Genomic DNA, 18503 nt, shown 5'->3' on the forward strand with positions numbered 1-18503 from the left:
AGACATGAAAAATACTCAGGTCAGGCAACATTTTTGGAGAGAGAAAGCGAGTTAATGTTTCCAGCCTGTGACCTTTTGTCAATGGAAAAATCTTGTGCACTGGATAAACAACAGGAAAGAAGGCCTGGGACGTGGAGAAATCAACATCATTAATGTGAAACAATTTGTGGGGTTAACAGTCTTGGGTGAATGGTTTGCAACGGGAATGACTGAGTAACAAAACGAGAAAAACAGAGGATTCATTGAGAAACTATGGGACGTCTCACTATAGTAGTATGTCAAGTGTTGCCAAACAACTGTAATGTGATTTTAGAAAAGAAATTGTTGAGCAGTTTGGATTTGCAGTGTGTAAAATTGATTTTTATTTCCAGATTTTAAAAATTGAGTTCAAATTCTCAAACTGCCATTGTAGGTTTTAACACTCATTCTCTGGTTTATTAGCTCAGCAGTCTAGATTTATAGTTCAGTAACATAACCACTATGCTAACGTATCCTCCACTTGTTTCAGCACCTGGCAAAGTTAGTAGCTCTGATCAGGAAGCCACCATATAAAGAGCTGTAAAAAGTCTTCACTGTTTTTGAAATATGACTGCTGAGGAATGCTGGGAACTTGATCTAGCTGTAAAAGCATTGCCCCTCAGTGTTCATGCCTTTTAGCTGATAAATACAGTTCGCAGTTTATTTGATGACCAAGATGTAAGCATTCTAGTGTACTTGCTAATAATGGCCTGAAGTGTATTGGAAGAGTCACTTGTTACGAATTTTCTTGTGTATTATTGGAATCTGTTCCTGCCAAATGTGTGATATACCCTTTTTTCAAATCATGTGAGAAGGTGGCCAGATTTTAATCTTTTGAGAAGTGTTTGAATGACCAGTGTGGTAATATCTGGATAAAGATACTTTCTCATTTTCTTTTGCTTTTTTTCATTAAATTTGTGTTCATCAAGCTAAAGCAAGTTAACTTTGGGGAATGTGACAGAAATTTTCCATTTTCTCAAGCATAAGAATCATGTCCATGTCGGGTGTAACATCAGATGCAACGCACAGCTTTCTCTACACTGCCCCAGTTATGTTTCATTTTCAACCTCTCGGCAATCCTGCTGCATTTAGCAACTATTCTAATTATTGAAACTTCCTCCTTGAGCCTTTCCTATCCACTATGTAAAGATATCTTTTCATAACCCATCTTTTTGATTATGCTGTCAGTCACCCTCGTGATCTTCCTTTGGCTTGGCATATATTGCTATGTCTATTTTTAACTCCATAGTCCTGTGGAAATTTTGGATTGACATTGATATATAAGTGCAAGTTGCTGTTTTAGAAGCAGCTCTGTGGCAATACGGCAACATTATTTATTAATCAAAATAAATTGCAGGCTTGTAGTTGCAGAGCAAGTTCCATTGTTGTATAACATTGCTAATGATTTGAATTTTCTGTGTATTGATGCTAACATAAGGCAGCTTTGAGCGATAAGCCCAGTGCCCATTTGAAACTTAAGTTGACACACCTCAAACCCATTTCATGTTGGACTGTTAAAGCCAGAAGACACTGGAGATTTTGGACACTGTTTCCAGAATTGCAAGATCAGTTTCTGAACTACTCCCAAGTTTCCACTTGGTAAGCGACCAAATTAGTTTGCTGATAAACTGACAATCTGTGCATTGGTAAATGGCTGATGACTACTTTGTTTTAATAGAACTGAATCACTATATGTAGGAATCATTTACTTAAAGCTTACACGGTTCAGAGTTCTGGGGTCAAGTTACAGGTGCTGGCTGTTATGATACCTTCCACTGCTGGAATCTCAGCATTCTTTTGTGGAGGTTCAGGTGATAAATGCTTGCAGAGACAATATCACTAGAGTCTGATGTACCTGCATGACCTGTTGGAGATTAGAGATGAGATGCACACACCTGCCCACCCCCATGGCCATGCAGATTTTTTGTTTACCTTGTGTGACTTCTTGGCTTTGGAGAATGGGTGGCAGAGATGGGAGAAAATGGTTAAAACTGGTCTTTGCCTTTTAATATTTACGGTTTAAGGACAAGCTCATGGTCAAAAGTCTTGTTTGTGGGAATGTGACAAACTTGGAGTAATAGCTCAATATAGTCTAATGGCTACTTTATGATAAGTGGAAATTCAAGTCTGCTGTGATCCATCAATAAATATTTTGGACTTGATTCACATGATGATGGAATATTCTTTTAGTGTTGCATTGCTGCTGGGTCTTAATGGAAGGAGTGTGTTCTATATATATTTCTAATCTGAAGGTTTAGTTTTGTCCTTTTATCTTGAACACTGACTTAAATCATGTCAGTTCCAGGTAGTGGTAATTATAGCTGTCGCCCACGAGTCTACAGTTTGTGCTTCTGGCCTGATGGCTTTTGGCATTTGTGTTAGTGATTTACTATCTGGTTACATAAAGCAGCTGAGTCATAACAGAAGTAACCACAGGAAAAGTTGACATTAAAATGGTTAAACTGAGCTTCTAGAATTCACTGCCTTGAAATTTATCTGTAAGTGCTCAATGATTATTCCACACTACTGTTCTCTTTGATATGCATTTGAACAATTTTTGTCATTCAACAATCTGTCACTCGTGGATTCACTTATTTATATTCTTTGATCAAGATTGTCAGCTTGAAATCTGTGGTAGTAACCTTGCCTTTGCATCTGAAGGTTCTTGGTTCAAGCTGTATTCCAGGTTTTGCGTACACAAACTATTCTATCTGGTCAGTAAGATATTGGAATATTCCTCTCTGTCAAGTGAGACTTTAAACTGACACTGCCTGTCTATTCAGGAGGATAAGAAATATTCTATGTCACCATTTGAAATGGAGCTAAGGGTTCTGCTGGTGTCCTGGCCAACTTTCACTGCTCAAACACCACCACCAAAGCAGTTTAATTGGCCATTTATCATTTATTTGCTGGTTTTTGGGAGCTTAGTATATGAAAATTGGATGCTGTTTGTTGCCTACACAGCACTGTCTGCATTTCAAAAGTGACTACTTTGGGACATCCTTAGACACGAGACTGAGCATTCTTTTTCTCTGTGCTCAGTGAGTTATGTCAAGTGTTAGATTTTGTGTAAGAACGTTGATTATCATAAAGATGACATTAGTTGGTTCACACTATAAATTAATTGTTATGAGTGCTGAATTTTGCAGAAACCTCTTAGGAGAGAACTTTGGTGTGTTTGCTAAGTTTGTAAATGCCAGCAGAAACTTGGATAGAATTTGAAGGATAACTTCATAGGACTGTTATCCTTGGTGTTTTCTACATTTGTTCATCAGTGTAGAACATCTCAATCATTTGTGACTCTTAGATTCATTCCGTGCAAATACAAAAGTCTCCATTAAAACAGCTCCAGTTGTTTAGTTTTAGGCACCTTGTTACCAGGGAAAGATAATTTTAATTAAAACTTTGTTTAAACTTATTAATAAAATTGATCCATGCCACTGCTGCATGTGGAATTTGATACTTACAGCTTCATGTGTTATGCAGCTTGGAGACTGGGAGAAAAAAACTAGTGTATTTCACAAATGCAAGGTTCAGTTAAACTTGCTTCACACCACATAACTTATTGGTTGGCTATCAGATCTGTGCACTATTACCGCTAAATCTCAAAGTTTAACTGTGTAATGGAATGTAAGTCATTATGCTGCTGAAGTGAATTTGTGGTTTCCATCGACTAGAAGAGGGTTCTGGCTGGACTGAAAAATAATGAACCTTTCTGAAGGCTCCTCAGGTGGTTTAAGTTCCTGTCTTATGTATCTGAGGCATTGGGAGCCCATGATGGGATCAAAAATGATTTTTGATTGCATTTGGAATTATTTAGGCTTAAGAAACACCCTTGTATTTTATTTGTTTTTCTTTAGACTGAGTGTCCCTCGCAGCTTATGAAGAAGCAAGAAGCTTTGGGAGCTTATCTCGACGTTGAGAAAGGAATGGGGCGACATGTCTCCTCTCGGTCATAATCAAAAGTCATCTACAATAATATTTTGGATCACGTTCAATCATCTTAGTGTATCTTTACCATACAGTTATGGAAGTATTGTCATCTTTCTTTGTGTTGGGCTTGCCTGAGGAATCTAGGAATCCATAGTGCTCCACCTCTATGATACAAAGGGAAATGGTAGTAGTGAGTAGGTGTCCCAATTGACAATGATCTGTCACTCAGTAATCTGGAGTAATCATCAGACTAAGAATGGCGTGTCTTTTACCAAATCTCTTATGTCAAGTCCTGAATTAAGATGTAGAGGCAAAGATATGATGGTGCCTCATCATGCCTGTGATATGTTTCAAAGTACTTATTACAAATTAGTTTTAAAATGCAGTCACTTTTATGCTGGCAAGCATTACTGCCAAATGGCCGTTCAGACTGCTTATTTGACTTCCAGCGCTGAGTGAAAAGAAATTTCCCCCATTTAAATGATGGGAAGACTGAAGCAGTTATCTTTGACACCTGCTCCAAACTCTGTTCCCTGGCTACTGACTCTGTCCTTCTCCCTGACAACAGTCTCAGATTAAACCACACTGTTTGCAACCTTGGTGTTACATTTGATCCTGAGATGAGTTTAACCTCAGCTTTTTGCCATTACTCAGGTTGCCTATTTCCACTCTGCAACATTGCCGACTTTGCCCCTGTCACGGCTCAACTATTGCTGAAACCTGCATTTGTGCCTATGTTACCTCTAGACTCAACCACTCCAATGCACTCCTGGCTAGTTGCCCACATTCAGCTCTCCAAAAACGAGGTAATTCAGAACTCTGCCTCTGTCTAAACTTGCAGCAAGCCCTGTTCCTCTAACACCCCTGTGCTCGCTAACCTACATTGACTCCCAGTCAAGAAACGACTTGCTTTTAAAATTCCCAACCTTGTTTTCGAATTCCACAATGACCTCACCACTTCCTCCCTCTGATCTCTTCCAGCCCCACAACCTTCAAAAATCTGTGCTGCTCTAATTCTGGCCTCTTATGCATCCCCAATTTTAATTGCTGAATCATTGCTGGCTGCGTCTTCAGTTGCCCAGGCCCTCAGCTTTGGACTAATCTCCCTGCACCTCTCCACCTCACTTTCCTTCTCTTAAGATACTCCTTGAAACCTGATTTGACCTACGTCTCCTCCTAAAAGGGTTAAGTTGTCTCTACAGTGACATGCTTGGCAATAAGAAATTGAAATAGAGTCTGTGATAGACATGCTGCTGTTTGACTAGCTGGATTTGGATCTCAAAGGCTGAAACTGTGGACTCAGGTTCTTCTATGTTCTGTTCAGATCATGCTTCAAGCTAATGTGATAGACAAGCAGTGTGTGTTTTGGTGGGGTGGTTGAGGGTGCATGTATTGGAGAAAATGTCTATCGGTGATGGGAAAATAATGAAATTAAGAAAAAAAAGTCCCGAAAGCCTCACTTCTCCAAATGGTTTACTGGAAAGCAAGGTTGTATTTTTGTCAAGGGAATTTTGTGTGGCTCAAACCACATTTTGGGAAATGAATGGGATTGTTGACCTGTTAAAGATAAGAATGCTGTAATAATTGAATAGGACCGCAAGACCAAACAATAATTTGAATGGAGTTGTGTAATTCGCTGAAACCTCAGGACCATTTTTGTGCAGCATCTTTATGGAAAATAGAAAATCTAATGAATAAAATGGTTGAAGCTATTTCATTTAAGAAAGAATCTATATATCTAAGAACATCATTTATTGTTAAAATGAAGTTAGAAAATTGGCAGCACTTGGTAGAAGCGAATAGCAATGGCAAGTGTGGCTATCAGAAATCTAATTTTACTGGTAAAGTTTGTGATTTGATCAATCAAGACAGATGGTAACCCTGCGAGTAGATTTTTTTTTTCCTTATTGCTTTGAGAACAAATGTGCTTTTGGTTTCATTTGTGTTTTTCATCTAAGGCTGAATTATTAATGAAATGACACGGGTAGTTTGACAACATGCTATGAATGATTTTTGTTTTTAATCCCAACTTTTATCAAGTGGAAAAGATTTTTGTTTTACCACATATTAAAGTTTCTAAATTAAGAGCTTGTCCAGTTCATTTCTGTAGCATATCTTTTTGCCATTGAGTTCTTTACAAAAGGAAAGAGAGATGGGAATGAAATTGCTGCAGTTGAAGTTGGAAAAAATCTGGTTATATTCCATTTCATCTCGTCAACTAGAAACTCTTGCTGCTTCAAATATGTTCAGTTGCAAAACGTGCTGTATGTTTTGATATTCTGCATATGTATACAGGTAGATTGCTTCCATCACATACATTATTTTGAACTTATGTTGAAATAATTCTCAAACATTGAAGTTGACAGTTGAGTAGCTGCTGCTCATGGGTGGTTAAAAGTACTATTCAGATATCCAAATATTACGTTTTTGTAGCACATCTGCAAGGGGAAAAAATTAGACCAGATTCTTGGCGAGGGGGCTGCAATTATTTGATATGGAATGATTTTTGTTCCTTTTTTGTTGCATCGGAAATCCAGTATAGTCAGATTTGAAATGAATTACACCAGCCAGTTCCACTTTTTTCCAATTCCAATTTAGACACCTGTACAGCCGGTTTTGTGAGTTAGCTGTATTATAGCGTTATTTGTTAATCGTTGAATTGTTAAGATACAATACTGTTGCTAACATTTGAACTTCAATAATACTGTTGCATCAAATTAGCGTGTATCTTAACTTGGACTGCAGTTTTGTCTCTGCTTTGTGGTTCAGTGAGCTGCAGCTGTGTGTTCCCAGCTGCCTGCAGTCTTATCCTGTCTATAGTAGCAGGCATGTAACATACATGGTCTCCTACTGTGCCTAACCTGGAGGAGTACTGAACATTTGTGACCTGTACGTTCACTAAGCCAAATTTAGAATTGAATTAAGCTAGGATAGGGTGATTTTTTAAAAATGTTTTACACTGCACTTCTCATTGAGATAAAGTAGCAGTGTGGATTTACACAGTATAGATGGCCTTGACTAATTTCCTGTTGGACGAGTTAATGCTTCAAAGATAGAATTTCACGATTTACCATGGTGTGTCCAAGTTTATTTGAGTTATTGGCATACTAAATGCAAATGTTAATCAAATTATTAATTTGAGAATGAGTTGTAGTAAGGAATGTAACTATTGCTGGTCAGTGGCAATAAAGTTGCATGTTGCCACTGATATTTATATTGTGGTATACAGTTTCAGATGGAGCAAGAAATTAAAATGGCCCCAGAAGAAGTTACAGGTAGTTTGTTCTGCACCTTGCCAATATGGTGGGCAATTTGCTTGAGAGGTCAAGTAACTAACTATGAAGGGAGGTTTAGAGGTGTACTCCATGTTTACAATAGCCCAGATTAAAATAAAATTAAGTTATATATTGCACAATTGATCGTATTTTAAAAATAACTTAGATGATATGAATGGGGTCAACTGGAGTCATTTCTTGTGCTTATGAATTATTTGTGGGTTAAATTCCTCCTTGAGCTTTTAAGGTGACTGTTAAATTTTGTTACCTTGGTAAGCACTGGGAACTTTGAGTTTCTCATTTCAAAAAATCTGAGGTTGGGGCATGTCACATCCCAGTACAAAATTCAATCATTTGCTTGCTAAGCTAAACGCAAGAGTACATACACTACAGTACTCCTAATACTGCAGCCTTGTGATTGATTTTGAGTGCTTTGATCTTTTGTAATGAAGATTTCTATAAAAAGTAATTGTTGCTGATAGTATTTATAAACATCAGCTGTATTTCCTGATTGGTGGAGAGGCAGCTGGCTAAATGGATCCTGCTTGACACAGTACTGTATAAGAACATTTTAAACATGATCTTTTACGACTGGTACTTTCAATCATTTAAAAATACTGACATTTAAAAAAAACTCTAGGTCCTCGCTGCATCTATGTTATCCTTGATCTAATTCTGCCTTGAAAGATGTTGATGTAAGCACCAAAGTAGTTGAGTTACTTTGCCATTGTGCAACATTGTGTTTGACAAAGAGTCCAATTCTTAAGCGACAGCTCTTGCCACAGATGGTGCAGGTGTAACTCAGAGGGCAAGATGATCAAGGCCACACAGTAATGACTCTTGAAGCCTCAAGTGCTGTCCTTTTCTTTCTCAATTTAATTTCCCTTAGTCGCCTCCTCTTCAGCCTCTTCAACTCCCCCATGCAGCCCTCCAGTGTGGCCTGTTATTAGCCATACCTTCCCAGCTTGTATATTTATGCTTAAAATATCCAGGTCAGGTTTGCAAATATCTTAAACCTGAGCCTAGATCAGCCCAACAGTCTTGAAGCACCTGCAAGTTCTTCCCCCTATAGATCCTTTGGAATATGTACATCTCCCACCCTTGATCTAAGTGTGGTAGTATTGTCCAGCACGTTTGAATATAGCTTGGGCCATCAATCCTGCTCAGTTTTCCCCAGAACTTTTGCTTCATGAGTTTGGCGTGGTTTCCTTATTTCTATTTGTCCCTAATCAGTGTCAAAATATACTACTTTCTTTTTCCGCCCTCACAGGAAATGTCAGTGACAAGCGAGATTTGATCCTTTACTTACTTGTTCAATGTCATTGTGCTGGTGCTACAGCCATTAGGCTGCTAGTTCCATTTCGCATTATTCTTTGAATAAAGCAAAAATACTTAGATAATCTTTTAATTTTTTGGCTGCATGTACAAGTGTGTTTTGCCTGCCTGCTCACTAGATTCTTAGGCAAATAAATTGCCTTTTGTGACAGAGGCCTATGTTATCTGGTCTATGGGTTTTGGTCTACGTTGGGCTGTGATGATGCTACTGGGTTAAGGAGAGCTAAAATAATTTCCTCCTGCTCTAAGAACCACTGCAAGTGTGTGGACAGTTGGTGATACTGAATAAGAAATTTGGATTTGCCTCTGCAAGCAATTGTGATTGGATTGCCCACTGGCGAGGCTCACAAGACAGGAATGGGTGAACTAACGAACAACTGTTAGCTGTGGTTCCATAAAGCAGGATTTATTGCTGTTTTAGGAAAAGAATGAGAGCGAATATCAGAGAAATTGGGGCAAGATTTGTTTAGAATTTTATTTGTGTTTTTCTGCATTTCTGACAGGGTTTTTAATTCATTAAAGAGCAGTTAAGCTTGTCAATTAAAAAAAAAATGTTCATGCTTAAGTCAGTTCTACAGAATTTTAAAGTGAAAGTTTTCATATAAGGCATGCAATGCTTTTGTCAGTGTGCTGCGTGGTGTGGTATGTCAAAGCACTGTTTGAACTCTGAGATCTAGATTTGAATCCAGTCCAATCTAATAAGAATCTCCCTTCTCGCTTATGTCTTACTCAATGAGCTGAAATGCATCAAAAATATTGCTCGTGGGAAGTGCAAACGTTCCCCTGATTTGGTACTCATTAGCAGTTCATTTGGGGCTCTAAGGATTGCTTGTGTGGAAAATGCCACTGGCACGGTAGGGAATGTCCTTTGAGGTTGTGGTTAAGATGTCTGGTTGGAACAGAGCTGAGGGAACTTCACTTAGAGCTCTCCACTGACTTAGAAATGCTTGGTTTTGGCACTGATCCAAAATGGAAAAGTGGCTCATTTCCTGGTGCTTGCATCCTGTTGCCTTAACCTGTACAGGTTCAGGAAACAGTGGAAATCAAATTAGAATTAATTGCTAGTACATAGCAATCCTTTGTTCTATAAACTTTCAATAAAACGATTTGATGGATAGTACTGGGTAATTAGTGTACTAGGAAATTATTTTGAGGAGGCTGGCAGTGACATTTTACCTAATTGTTAACTTAAAGAATGGAAGAGCTTTATGGTGTGTGGATAATATAGTAAACAGAGACAAATGATATTAGACACCATAGGAGACTTGCCTTCGTGTAAATAAACAAGGCCTTTTCTTTTGATAGTAATGGAAGAACGAACAGGTACAACTTCTTGGGGATCAGCCGACCAACCAAGTCCATCATATGAATCCTCGAGGGTAAGTCTGCTTCATTTTTAACTTTGGCCTAAATAATTTCCACACCACTGGTTTGGAAAAGAACTTTGTGCACTGTATGCAATTTTAATGGCTGTTTTAAAATGTTCATCTAATTGATCTTCATGTGCCTTTGGCATTCTTTTACACTATCTAGATCTAGTGATGTAAAGAAAACTTAAAAACAACACGTGCATTGAGTGTGCTTGTCCAGCCAATGAATAGATCTGTAGTTGGTTTACTTGCCGGAAGATACTTTTAAGCAATGTGAAAATGGAGCCCTTGCCCTCATGTTTCTGAAAACCATTACGGTAATGACTGCGGTAAATCTTTTCCACTGAGGCAAAATGTCACTGCAGGCAGTGTGTGTACCGAAGAGTGTTTGAGGGAGCGAAGTCAATATTGTTACTCTCAGGATCAAAAATCAATGAAGCGAAGTGTAACAGAGAGAAATAAATTTAGCTAATCCCTGAATGCTGTTGCCATCTTTGCTTATCAGAGCTTAGTTTTCCCCCTTAGTTTCTCACTAAGGATGTGTTGTGGAATAGTTGCAAGTAACGTTTGCATCTCACAAGTGCTAGGTAATGACCATCTCCAACAAGAGAGAATTTAACAATCTTGTCTTGATGTTCAATGCCATTACCATTGCTGAAGCTCCATCATCAACATCCTCGGGTTACCATTGACCAGAAACTGAACTGGACTAGCCATATAAATGCTGTGGATAAAAACACAGGTCAGAGGCTGGGAATTCTGTTGCAAGTAACTCACTTCCTGATTCCCCACAGCCTGTCTGCCAACTACATGTCACAAGTCAGGGTGTGATGGAAAACTCTCCACTTGCCTGGTTTAGTGTAATTCCAACAACTCTCAAGAAGCTTGGCACTATCCAAGGCAAAGCAGCCCACTTGATTGGCACCCTGTCCACCTTAAACATTCACTCCCGCCAACACACATTAGCAGCAGTGTGTACCATCTAGAGCATGCACCACAGCAACTCACCAAGACTCCTTCAATAGCACCTTCCAAACCCATGACCTCTGCCACCTGGAAGGAAAGGGCAGCAGATGCATGGGAATACCACCACCTGCAAGCGCCCCTCAAAGATGCACACCATCCAGATTTAGAACCACCTTGCCGCCCCTTCTCTATCATGATCAAAAACCTGGAGTTCCCTCCCTACCTATACCAGTGCGTGGTATAGGTAGCACTGTGGGTGTACCTATAACATGCAGACTGCAGTGGTTCAAGAAGATAGCTCACCACTAACTCTGCAGGGCAGTTAGAGATGGATAACAATTGCTGGCCTTTCCAGCAAAGTTCACACACCATGAACTATTTTAAAACAAAAGAAAGTAATAAGGTTTCGGAGGACAATGGCCAGGTTGGAAGGGGAAAGCTTATCATGGTGTCTCTTAACATGTAAACATTGAATTTGTGTGTCGAACTTCAGCACAGTCTTGTCAAATACCATTTTGTAATTTAAACTATTAAAACATCAAATAAACCAAAAAAATGTAGCAATAATGCTTTCCCAAATGAAAATTATAATTATTAGTTTGCAAAGTCAATCTGCTTCACATAAGAAAGCCGTTTTATTTTTAAGCACAAATTTGATTTTAGAAGCTTTTGTGGGATTTTTTTAAGTAACAATACACATTTATTTACTACCTTTCCACACTTGAGTTCCTGTTGGAAGGTGGCAACTCAGGCTGCATCCTGCTATTTGAAATTTCTTGTTGCTTAGTTTCTCTTGGGTTCACATCTGTGTTCTAACATTTTTCAGGCAAGTTGCAACTCTCAGCAATTTTTCCAAGCGAATTCTCTGGTGAGAAAGATGGTCTTCATCCATTTTAGTAAATTCACTTTTAAAAAAAACAATACAATATCAGTTATGGCTGTCCTGCACTCTTGCTGTCTGCCAGCAAAGTAACCATACACTACAATAGTGTTTTATGACCTGCCCCATAAGCTTTGCAGAATTGCTATTTTTAATTGTAAAATGGAATGCTTGTAATTTCTATGCTATAATCACCTTTATATCAGAGTTTACATTTATAATGTACGAGGCTTTCTTTTTAACAAAGCTATCTAACATTAGTGTGAAATTGGTGTTTCATGAAGGGCATGTTGGAAAATAGTTAATAACTAGTATTTAACACTAGACATAACAAACCTGATGGTCATCTTTTCACAGGTAAGGATTTATTTAGGATAAACTACTTTTACCGCCTTCTGAAAATTATTCAGCAAAAGTAAATTGCAATTGAAGTCCAGAGTTAACTCTGTTGAGTCAGAGATAATTTTGTGATATGCTATGGTATTAACAGTGAGTTGGACAATATGATGTCTTATGCTACGTAAAATTCAACATCCTAATTCGATAACTGCTTTGAAACAATTTTCAATTTATCGAATATTGTAGGAGGGTTTGACATTTTTAAGCTTGAATTCTAAGATTGTGTATATTGCATAGAAACTATAAATTGGCATCCATTAATGTTAGCTGAACTATGTAATGAAGTTCAACTTTTGTAAGAAAGTTCGGGAGAGAGGGGTACAATGGGTTGGATGTTTGAGGCAGCAAATAGTTGGAGTATAAGAAATACATACAGCATTTGTGTAGACTAGGGGTAATTTGGATTGGAAGGCCATTGCTAGCAACTGGGAGTGCAACATCTTTACCTGAACTGGGCCAGTATTCTGGCAAGTCGTATAACTAGGGTGGAAGAGAGGGCTTGAAACTAAATAGTAGGGGGAAGGGATCATGAGAGGCGAGATATGGTAAATCAAAGTAAGACACTGAGGTAATAGAGCAGGATAGCAATTTGGGTGATGATAACCAGAGTATGGGAATAAGGGATAGAATGTGCAAACTCGATGCAGCAGCAGACAAGGCCAGAGACTGCAAAAATGGTAAAAAGACAAAGTTAAAAGCACTATATCTGCGCATGCTATTCGTAACAAAATGGATGAATTGCTGGCACGGAGATAGCCATAACAGAGACATGGTGACCAAGGCTGGAACCTGAATAGTGAAGGGTATTTGACATTTTGAAAATACCGGAAGCTAGGGAAAGGTAGTGGGTTAGTTCTGTTAATTAAGGATGTCATTATTATAGTAGTGAGAGATGACCTTGGTTTGGCAGAGCAGCACGTTGAATCAGTTTGGGTAAAGGTAAGAAAGGTAAAAGGTCACTTGTGGGAGTAGTTTAGAGGGCCCCTAACTGTAGTTAAACTGTAGGACTGAGTATCCAAGAAGAAATAAATGGGGCATGCAGCAAAGGTACTTCAGTAATCAAGGGTGTCTTCAATCTACATGTAAATTTGGGTGAATCAGATTAGCAAAGGTAGTCAGGAAAATGAGTTCATAGAGTGTACTTGGGACAATTTGTTAGAGCAGTCTGCTCCAGAGCCAACCAGGGAGCAAGCTATTCTAGACCTGGTGTGCAATGAGTTAGGATTAATCAATTACTTCATGGTAAAGGAGCCTTTAGGCAGCAGTGATCATAACATAATAAATTTTCACTTTCAGTTTGAGGGGGAGAAGTGTGTGTCTAAGACTAGTATTTTAAACCCGAATAAAGGCAATTTTTAGGGTGTGAAAGCAAAGCTGGCTAACTTGAACTGGGAAGCTAGGTTATGGTAAGACAGTAGAGATGCGGTGGCAGACCTTTAAGGAGATATTTAATAACTCTCTTAGCAAAGAATTGTCCCACAGAGAGAGAGACTCTGAAATGGATGCATTGTCATGGATAAGTAAGGAATTTAAGGATTGTATCAAATTGTAAGAAACACTGCATAAATCTGACAAGATTAATAGTAGGTCAGAAGATTGGACAGATTTTAGGAACCAGCAAAGAAGGACTACTTTCTTCCTCATTATTTTTGAGAATGAGAGAAAGCTAGTTTGAAAGATAAAAATAGATAGTAAGAATATCTACAGATATTTAAATAGGAAAAGAGTAACTAAAGCTAGTGTTGGTCCTCTAGAGGGTGCGTCTGGGGAAGTGATGAGGGAAAACCAGAAAATGCTGGAGGCGTTGAACAGGTATTTTGTGTCTATTTTTAATGTAGAAGACTTCTTTTCCTTTGGAAAACTTTTCCAAAGAATGAAAATCAAGCGGTGAAACAGGAGAAGGAACTTAAAACAATCACCATCAGCAGGGAAAAGGTGTTGGGAAAACTATTAAACCCAAAGGCTGTCAAGTCCCTAGGATCAGATGGCCTGCATCCTAGGGTCTTGGAAAGAAGTGGCTGCAAAGATAGTAGAAGCATTGGTTATCATCTTCCGAAATTCATTCGATTCGAGACAGTCCCAGCGGATTGGAAAATAGCAAATATAGAACCCTTATTCAAGAAAGGAGGGAGACAGCAAGCAATAAAGTACAGGCTAGTTCGTTTAACATCTGTCATAGTAAAGTTGCTAGAATCCTTTATTAAGGAGGTTATAGCAGGATACAGTGTGATCAGGCAGAGCCATTGTGGTTTTGTGAAAGGAAAATTATGCTGGACTAGTTTAATTGAGTTCTTTGAAGAAGTAACAAGCAAGATGGTTAAAGGGGAGCCTGAAGATGAGGTGTACTTGGATTTCCAAAAGGCAGTTGATAAGGAGACCCATCAAAGGTTACTACGCAAGATAAGAGAACATGGTTCAGTGGGTAACATATTAGCATAGTGGATAAAGGATTGGTTAGTGAACAGAAGCAGAGAGTAGGGATAAATGTATCTTTTTTAGATTGGTAGGCTGTAACTATTGTAGTGCCATAGGGATCAGTGCTAGAGCCTCGACTATTTACCATCTCCATCCAAGATTTGGATTAAGGGACTGAATGTATGGTAACTAAATTTGCTGATGACATCAGGAAGGTAAGTTGTCAAGAGGAGGTAAAGTGTCCACAAAGGGATATAGACTAAGTGAGCGGGCTAAAATTTGGCAGATGGTGTGTAATGTGGGAAAATGTGCACTTGTCCACTTCGACAGGAAGAAAAGAAAAGCAGTTTCCTATTTAATTGGAGAGATGCTGCAGAACTGTGTACAGAGGGATCTGGGTAGCCTGGTACATGAATCACTAAAAGTTAGTATACGGATGCAGTGTGTTTAGGAAGGCAAATGGAATGCTGGTGTTTATAGCAAGGGGAGTGGGAGTATAAAAGCAGAGAAATTTGACTGCAACTGTTCATGGCTTTGGTGAGGACTGTGTACAGTTTTGGTCTCCTTTTTTGGAAAAGGATGTAATTGCATTAGAAGAAGTTTGGAGAAGGTTCACAGTTTAAGAATAAGAGGTCTCCCTTTTCATGTGAGCTGAGGAGAATTTTTTTTGAGAGGTTCGTTAATATGTGGAATTCTCTTATCCAGAAAGCAGTGAAGGCTGGGTAATTGAATTTATTCAAGGTCGAGTTAGATTTTTGATAGCCAAAGTGGACAAATTAAATGAGGGTTATGGGAGTGCAGACAGGAAAGTGGAATTGAGACTACAACCAGATCAGCCATGATCTCATCGAATAGTGGAGCAGGCTCTAGGGGTTGAATGGCCTACTCCTCTAAAGTCCTATGCTCCTATCATGATGCATGATACGTAAGAGCACTGAAGGTGGCAGTGAAGGTTTGGAAGAACAGAGGAGGGCATTGTTGAAAGGTTAATTGTAGCATTTGAGTAATTAGGAAGCAGGTACTGGCATTTTGTCAAAGTGGATTAATGGCTGAGGGCAGGGAGTGGGGGAAAGATATAAAAACATCCAGGAAGGATGGGAGAGCTTAGTGGTGGTGTGAGGGTAGACATGGGAATGGTGGATCAAGCGTTGGTGTTGCAGGTAAAGGTACTGGGAAGGGGATAATAGAATCCTATTGCAAAAGCACAATGGGGTTTTATTGGAAAAAGGCTGTCAATGGACGACAGACAGGCATGGGTGCTCTGTGGGCTGGAATAGTAAGGGACAACAGGAGGATGAAAAATGTACTGTTTCAGGTGTGATGGGAATGGTGTGATTTGGGCCGTGGTGGGAAAGGAACTGCGAGGGGATTTCTTGAAAGAATTTTCACAGCCATCACTGGGAAAACCTCTCATGAAAACGTCTCAGCCAGAATGTTTAGTTAAATAGTACAGCTTCCATGCATTATAAAAATTGAAAACCTGCGTGTTTAAAATAAATTCACTTTTGCATTAGTTAGAAAGGCAGTTGTGAGAAGAAGGGGAGTGAGAGGAGGATAGACAACCAAGGATAAGGGAGGTCAGCATCTGGCCAGATACCTCCTTTTAAGCTGCTCAAGAGCTGTGTGGAGCCAATGACAGCAGTGCCATCAATTTTGGTGACACTCTTGAGAGCTCTAATTATGAAACATCAGCACCACTCCTTGAAGAGCAAGCTTGGAGAGAATTGGAAGCAAGTCAACTTTTGCTGAAAATTTTGTGAAGCATAGGCATAACAACCAAGTATGATAGCAACTAAATGACATTTATAGGAAGCACATGCATGAGCAGGATAAAATAATTAATGCAATATTGGAATGCCTCAGAATAGTTTTCACCATTATGCTGTAAGAACACAAATAACAGGAGCAGACCGTATGACCTGTCCACCATTCAAATTGATCATGGCTGATCTTGGGCTTCAGCTCCATTTTCCTGCCAGCTCCCAATATCCCTGATTCCCTGCGACACCAAAAATCTGTCCATCCCAGCCTTAAATATATTCAATGATGGAGCATCTGCACCCTCTGGAGTAGAGAATTCCAAGAATCACAATCCCTAGAGAGAAGTAATTTCTCCTCATCTCAGTCCTAAATGATTGGCTCCTTATCTTGAGACTCTGCCCCTGTGTTTTAGACTCCCTAACTGGCGGGAACAATCTCTCAGCGTCTTCCCTATCAAACCCCCTCAGAATTTTATAGGTTTCAATGAGTTCAGCCCTCATTTTTCTATACGCGAGAGAATCTAAGCCCAATTTACTTAGAGGAGAGCCCCCTCATCCTAGGGACCAATCTAGCACTACCTCCAGTGCGAGTGTATCCTTCCTTAAATGTGGGGACCAAAACTGCACACTATTCCAAATGTCTCACCAAAACCCTGCACAACTGTAGGAAGACTTCTATATTCTTGAACTCCAATCCTCTTGCAATAAAGGCCAACATGCCATTTGCTTTCCTAATTTCTTGCTGCGCCTGCATGCTAACTTTCTGCTTTCCTTGTGTAAGCATGCCCAAGTCTCTTTGAACATCAACATTTAGAAGTTTTGCAACTTTAAAAAAATTTCTGCTTTTCTACTCCCAGAACCAAATTGAATAACTTCACACTTCCGTATATTATACTCCATTTGCCACCTTGTTTCCCACTCATTTAACCTGTCTTTGCAGCCTCCCACAAGTTTGCTATTATCATGACACTTGTGTTAAGTTGTTGATATTAGACAATTTTAAATGTTCAAAACGTGCTGGATTTTGAACTTAAAAGCTAAATTTTTAAATGTGCCTAGTAATGATTTATAATGTTACAATTATCTGTATGACTTTTATTTCAACGGTGAAGGCTTTGGGGTTCAGAATTCTGCAGGTGTAAAAATGTAAACTTGCAGGAAGTTACAATATACTTCAGCATGGAGAGTCATTTTCTCTTTGCTTAATGATTTTAGCAGATTTTTGAAATGAATTTATTTTGAATTAGTGAGCATAAGAGAAAAAGAGCAAGTGAAAGAAAGTTCCGATACTTCTGTAAGGGGCAACTTGATAAGAGATTTTTTTCTGCAAATATTTGCATTTTCACAATTTTTGCCAAGTTTTCATTTTAAACTTCTGGGAATGAGCTTCTGTAAAATGAATTCTTATTATTCCAGTGAATTAATAAATTGTGACTAGATTCTGGTGCTGTAACATAACAATAGAATTAAGTGAAGGGGAAATGCTTCAGCGGTGCAGTTACCAACTCTGGATGTACCCTGGAGTTTCATCGAATTACTTCCTCCCTTCAACAGCTCCGCCCAAACAAAAAGCCGTTTTTCCCATCTCCAATATTTTTATAACTATTAAATGTTCAAAGCAAATTAAGTGAAAAATAGCTTTTTTAAAAAAAAAAATTTCTACGTTTTTTCTCTTGGGGTTGATTTGCAGCACTGTCCTGGAGTGTAATCTTTGATCCCTGGAAACTCCTGGGCAATCCCGGAGGGTTGTCAACCCTGCATATTGGGTAATAGAAGATATTATTTCTGCATCATGTGCAATCATTACAACTCAGGTTACTATTTTGATTGCTGGATGCATGCTTATTTGTATTGTATAATGTTCATAAACTGCGTGGTTGAACCACAGCAGCTGTCTGAACTTGAGATGTGCTATATTCTAATCAAAAATGGAGAGAGTTAAATAGTCACTTGACATTTTGAGTACTTTGTTAGCCTCACAGCGTTATTACAAGTATAAACTAAGACTTGAGGCTCATTTTACATTCTATCCCTCCTGCCTCAGCTGGAGTTTGCTGCAACTGCCACTTAGCTGTATTGATTATAATGCCTGTTCTGCTTTCATAGCAAGTCAGACACTGCAGGGGATGGGGAACAGGACTGGGACAAGTGT

At 38.9% G+C, this 18503-nt stretch overlaps 1 protein-coding gene across 16 annotated transcripts in view; it reads left to right on the plus strand.

The window, feature by feature from the left end:
• Nucleotides 1–18503, plus strand: part of tcf12 (transcription factor 12) — a 288087-nt gene that overhangs the window by 46481 nt on the left and 223103 nt on the right. For 11 of the 16 annotated variants that reach the window (XM_041174657.1, XM_041174662.1, XM_041174667.1 and 8 more), the window contains exon 4: nucleotides 9867–9940. In XM_041174657.1, the coding sequence (XP_041030591.1) occupies nucleotides 9867–9940 (74 nt within the window). Of the gene's footprint in view, nucleotides 1–4605; nucleotides 4758–9866; nucleotides 9941–10094; nucleotides 10249–18503 lie in introns of those variants that run through there. The other 5 variants (XM_041174672.1, XM_041174665.1, XM_041174669.1 and 2 more) reach the window with 3 other exon arrangements.

The sequence above is a fragment of the Carcharodon carcharias genome, chromosome 26 (genome assembly GCF_017639515.1).
Source record: "Carcharodon carcharias isolate sCarCar2 chromosome 26, sCarCar2.pri, whole genome shotgun sequence".
Taxonomy (NCBI): Eukaryota; Metazoa; Chordata; class Chondrichthyes; order Lamniformes; family Lamnidae; genus Carcharodon; species Carcharodon carcharias.